General features: G+C 38.3%; 1 protein-coding gene across 1 annotated transcript; it reads left to right on the plus strand.

Annotated features, from left to right (window-relative positions):
- The first annotated feature begins 4,040 nt into the window (after positions 1 to 4,040).
- On the plus strand, positions 4,041 to 4,607 carry LOC149821313 (beta-glucuronosyltransferase GlcAT14A-like). Its single transcript, XM_089981932.1, has one exon. The coding sequence runs from the start codon at positions 4,041 to 4,043 to the stop codon at positions 4,605 to 4,607; it is 567 nt and encodes a 188-aa protein (XP_089838058.1).
- The last annotated feature ends 1,756 nt before the right edge of the window (positions 4,608 to 6,363 follow it).

Here is a 6,363-nt window from a genome sequence, read left to right on the forward strand (position 1 = left end):
AAAGAACCCCTGCAAACCTTCTTTATTATAATAGTTCATTAAAAACTACTATAATGGTTTTTTTTTCATAGTGGTTCGCAATGAACCACTGTGTCCCTTCTTTATGGTGAGTCATCAGGAACTACCACATTTCATGATGGTTCACCTTGGACCATCCTCGCTTTGCTCTCATCCATTGCATATGCTCTCTCATATAGGACTTCATTTATCTAGGGTGTTAGATATATGTATATACACCTATATATGTACATATATGTGTATCTATATGCATATTCTCTTATACTGAAGAGGTCATTGCCTCTCATGCATGCATCTCTATCCAGTCATGTCTATCTAATTATCGGTATCCAATATGAATATTTTGACATTTCCATTTTCTCTAACCAAGTGTTTTTGCAGGAAATGGATGGAACATCATTATTTAGAGTTGTATATTTTCATGTATTGTAACAGCTAAAAGTAATGAGAATTTACATTTCCTGTTTTAGATAGAATGAACGAGCATTGTAAATATCATAAATTGCTTATTTTCATGCATTTTTCCTTTATTTCTCAAATTCTCACATTGGTAAAACACGAATGGCACGCGCACCATTTCGTAAGAGGTAAATCAATCCTAAGCTGATGATCCATATCAATGGCCATAGTCAGGGTGTGAACAAAACTTAGGATTTTTATCTTTTACGAAATAACACTGGATCCACACTGGATCCATTTTCAAAATTCATCATATTTCCTTAAATATTTTCCTCTTTTATTAGAATTTAACTTAAAATTGACTCAAAACATATACCAATGGCCATAGTCAGGGTATATTGAGAGTTAATTTCATGTTAAATTCTATAAAAGCACCAAATGTATTTTATTCTTCTCTTGAATTTAAATATAGATTATTATATAATACATTCAATGACCATAGTCAAGGATGTATTATATCATCAATCTTGTTTTAATTCATTTAAAGAATGGAATAACTTTTTCCAATTTCAAATTCTTTAAATTCATTCATCATTTAGGATAGAATTACATCATACTTTCAAAAATTTGTTTTTCAAAAAACCTCCAAGTAAATGTAAATATCTTCCTCAATCTATCTTCAATCCTTATCAAATCCAATTCATCCTTTCATTTTTCAAAATTCTATTTTCAATCTCAAAGTTCAATTTAACTTTGAGATTTCAAATTCATTTTATATTCAGATTCAAATCAGACTTCAAAGTTCAATTTGACTTTGAAAACTCCAAATTCATTCTATATTCAAAACCCTAATCAAACTCAAAAATTCAAGGTCTAATTTGACCTTGAAATTCATTAAAGATTCAATTTCTAAAATTCATTTTCCAAGTTCAAATTAAACTTGGAAGTTCTTGATTCATCTTCTGAATTTAACTCCAAATCCATTTTAGGGTCCAGGATTCAACACTCATATTGGATCTCAGACTTCAGATCCAATTTCTCTTTAGGATCCAGGATTCAATACTCATATTGGATCTTAGACTTCAGATCCAATTCCCTTTTAGGATCCAGAGTCCAATTCCATTTTTGGATCTCAGATTTCAGATCCAAATTCCCCTTTAGGATTTAGACTCCAATTTCACTTTGGATCTTAGACCTCAGATCCAATTCCATTCTAGGATCCAGAGTCCAACTCTATATCGAATCTCAGACTTCAGATCCAAATCCATCTTAGGATCCAGAACCCAATTCTACATTTGGACCTCAGGCTTCAGATCCAAATCCATCTTAGGATCCAGAACCCAATTTTATATCGGATCTCAGATCTCAGATTTTAAATCCATCTTTAGATCCAATTCCATTCCCAATTCTAGATTTCAAATCCAATTCCATTTTCTGATCTCATCCAAAACTCCCTAAATCCATTTCTATTCTTAAATACCATTTGATTATCTCAGATCCATTCCAAACTTAAAAATCCAAATTCAATTCCTTTTCAAGTATTCATTTCCTTTCCTAAATTCAAAATCAAATTCAAAATCCATTTTTTTGAAACTTCATTTCCTTTCGTTTCAAAAGCTTCAAGTCATTCTCAAAATCAAAAATACATTTTCCCAACTTCAAAGACTTAGAACTCCTCTGACCTATCTCAAGTTCTAAGTTAAAATCAAACATTTCTTTACTCCCTTATCAAAGTTCGTCTCAAAATACTTGGAAATTTCTAAATCAAATTTTAAAAGAGCATACATCTTTGCATTGCACAAGTATGATTCTTTGTGCATTTAGAGTTAGAATAAATTCTTAGATAATATTTTGGCAAAGCAAAAGGCATAGATTCGATCCTTGGTTCGATTACCCCTGGTAAAGGAGCTAGGAACGGTCGAACCTCGTACCGACGAGCGAACCCCGTCTCTCTCAGTTTTCCCGCAAATATTTCAAAAACGGAGGTGAGTTAAATTTCTAAATGTTTTCAAATTAAGGTCAAGTGAGACCGCGCAAAATAGTTTCTCTTCTCTTCTTCCTTTTCTCATTTTTTTCTTCTCTCTTTCTTTCTGTCTTTTATTTTCTCCCTTCAAAAGGAGAGAATAGAGGTTAGAAAGGAAAAGAGAGGGAAAAGAGAGAACATTACGAGAGGAAAAATTTTGCGATGATCACAGAGGTGACACAATGAGGCCAAAGAACTTTCATCCAATAATTCTAGCCCATGAATATATAAGGATGAATCACAAGGGCATGGGATTATTGTTAATGCATGAATGTAACTCTAGTGGAAACCCACCTAGGCAACCAACTCTCAAAAAAAAAGTTAGGTGTTGAATACCTTTAATGCTAATTAGCTTCATAGGTTAGCCTCCTATGAAGCATTTTTCTTTTTTTTTGTAATATCTTCTAATCAGGAAAATCTTTCATGTGCATGTTAAAACTCTTCATCTCCAAATGAGAGCCGTACAAGATCATAATTATGAGAATCAAGAACATAATGGCATACTAATCATTGTCAAAACAGGTTGGGGCTGGAGCATGTGAGATGAATACTTAAAGCATACAAGAGCAACATTCATTACTGGATCATTTCAACTGACAAATAAGCCCAATATTACTTGTGGAAGGAAATCGTGAGCACACAAGACTATGGAGTTACAATCACACCAACTGCATAATAGCTCAATTGAAATCAATGGCCTGATCACACTAAATGCCAAACAACACACCTTCATATGAACAGTCTCATGTGAAAGCTAATGGAAAACAATTAAGAGGTATTCTTCTTGGCAATGAGAGTTCCCCAAGAAGCACTAACCACTCTATCATGCTACAAACTTTCTTGCAGATTTTAAACACCTAAGGGTCCCAAAAACTTTTTGGCATGGCCTTTTAAGAGTTTCTTCTTCCATTAAATGTAATAGGACAACTAGAAAATGCAGAGACAGACCTCCTTATTTTGTACTCACAGCTCGTATGTTGCCATTGCTAAGGGTAAAATCTATTGCAACTTTAAAGCAACACCTGCTGTCAGCAACTAACAATGGGCTTCTAAACTGTCTCTTCTTTTCATTCAAATGATGCCATGACGCAGGGAAGAGATAAGATCATCAGCATGAAAGGATTTCTTGGTGAAACCAGAGGGTTTCACCAAGGTTGTTAAATGCGATGAGGCGTAAGCCTCGAGGCGTTGAAGCGTAAGCTTCATGATCAAAATAATAAAATATATAATATTAATAAAATAATGAAAATTTTAAATAAAAACTAATAATAAATAATAAATGATAGTATAAAATAAATTGTGTCTTCACAAGATCTATGATGGCAAATGATGGACGACTGTGGTTGTGAGTAGGATAATCCAAATACGGAACCGACCCATAAACTTCGGATCAAGCATGCCCCACCATATCCAAACCACTTTATCCCGATCTGTACTCTGAAATGGCGTTTTTATAAATTTTGGAAAACACAGTGTTGTTTGCGAAGCAAGAAACGGGAAAGAGCCAAGTCGCCAACCACCTCTCCGGTCCGAAAGCCTCTCAACACGTCCCATTGAAGAACCGCCACCCGAGAAAAAATGCCACCACCGCCACCGGGAAATGCAACTGCACCAGCAAACCCTAGCGCTAACGTCGACCTCGACGAAGGAGGGGAAGCGTCTCCTCTGCCTCCTCTCCACCTCCCTCGCTTCCCTCCTCCACTTCATCCTCTCCTTCTCCTGTCGCACGCCCTCCTCACTCCCCCCTCTTCGCTCCGCCCACTTCCTCCCCAATCCTCCGATCCTTAACCCTAACCCAACCTCCGCCTCCATCTCTGCAGTCCCGCACCCTCCCTTCCTCGCCTACTTCATCTCCGGCTCCAACGACGACTGCGACCACGTCCTCCACCTCCTCCACGCCGTCTACCACCCCAAGAACTGCTACTTCCTCCACCTCGACCTCTCCGCTTCCCCGGACCAGAGGGAGCGCCTTGCCATATCTGTGCTGTCCGTGCCAGTGTTTCGGGCTGCCAGGAACGTGGATGTCGTCGAGAAGGCGGACGCCGTCAACCCGCAGGGATCCTTCGTCGTCTCCTCGACGCTCCACAGTGCGGTGATCATGATCCGGTATGCGGAAGGGTGGGACTGGTTCATCAATCTGTCCGCTACGGCATCTCCGGCGTCGTAGGCGAGGTTTTTCATTCCCTCCTCCCACCCGCTACGGCAATAAGTGGGCCACCATTGCCAGCATCCTCTTCGGCCGCAGAGACAATGCCATCAAGAACCACTGGAACTCCACCCTCAAGCGCAAGTGCTCCACTGCCGGCAACCCTCCGGCCAAGCGATCCAACAGCTCCGGCGGTGCCAGCCCCTCTTCTGTCACCGCCAGCGTCCTCTGTCTCAGTCCGAGCAGCCCGTCAAGCTCTAATTTGAGCGACTCCAAACATGATGTGCACACCTTAGAAGCGAAGCACATTTCGACTTGAGGCATGCACTTCACATGAGTGAAGCGTGCGTTTCAAGCCTGAAACGTTTCACTGCAACGCCTCAATACCTTGAGCGTGCACTTCGCCTCTGAGGCGTACGCTTCAGGTATTGAGGCGTACGCCTCTCACAACACTGGGTTTCACTGTGACCATATGCCAAATCCACTCCATATCAACAGTAGATGTTGATTTCCAAAGGGACATTCACAATGTAGCAGAAGTATATTTTGCATTAAATGCAAAAACCGATTCCCAATCAACAGTAGATATTGATTTCAGTTTTTAAAAGCAAATCCAATGGGGCATTCGGATGCTATGCTATGCAATATAATATGAATAAAACAGATGCTGATAAAGGGGGAAAATATAGCAGGGGAATACAGAGTATAGAGGAAAGTGAATGCAATACTGAAAGCTAGGCGCTTATACAACAGAGTACTGATTCAATGCAACAAGATGCTGCTGCAGATGTTGAAACAAGGATTAGGAATGCCAATGAAAGATCAGATGCACATTATGCAACAGAAACTTATGCAAGTGATAACAAAATGAAACACAATACGCAACAAAGATTGAACATTAGTACACTAAAATCATGTTGATGTCTTATTCACCTGCACATGCTTAAGCAAGTTTTGCTGATGTCTTAGCAAAAGATCAAATTGTGTTAGAGACAGACAACAACCCCGTATAGATATTGATTAAGTACATAAAGTATCTACTTACAAATCGGACAGATAGAGTATCTGTCATTATCATAACTGAGGAGTCTTAGATTCTAATCCCATGAGGGTTATTCCATAACTTGGCGATCCACGAAAAAAAAAATGGACAAAACATGTGGAAGGCCATTTCAAACAGACAAGCATGACACATGAAAAACAAAATATTTGAAAAACCACAAACCAGCAAAAATCAGGACCTATGATAGAACAAAATTATCAGTCAGAAAGAGGGTTATAAGTTCGCTGACATTTTTCTTTACCATCAAGAACTGGAATAGCCAAAGAAACCAATTAGTTACATATTCTTAATCAAGAAAATGTAACAGTGATGCATATTTCCCATGTCTATGGTGGAATACAATTAAGTGAATAGACAAATGTAACAGCCTTTCCAATAACATTTAGGAACTTACCTTCTGAAAAAACTCAAGCTCATTTGCAGATGGAATGATTCTATCACCAAGACGTTCAATGACCAAAGATATCAAGTTTAAAACTACCACCTGCAAAATTAATATTGACATTTCAATAGCTTGTTTAGATTTTCTCTTAATGATACAATGACTTTACATATGAAATATGGCAAAAATAAGCATTCAACACAAAAATCCCACGAAGATTCAGCTTAACCAAGGCCTTGCAACAATGATCTGATGAGAACAAGAAAAGTTGAATGAATGTTACAAACAAGAAAGCCCTTATCCTTATGCACTGGATTCAATACTCCTCTAAC

The sequence above is a fragment of the Nuphar pumila genome, chromosome 12 (genome assembly GCF_984573655.1).
Source record: "Nuphar pumila chromosome 12, dmNupPumi1.hap1.1, whole genome shotgun sequence".
Taxonomy (NCBI): Eukaryota; Viridiplantae; Streptophyta; class Magnoliopsida; order Nymphaeales; family Nymphaeaceae; genus Nuphar; species Nuphar pumila.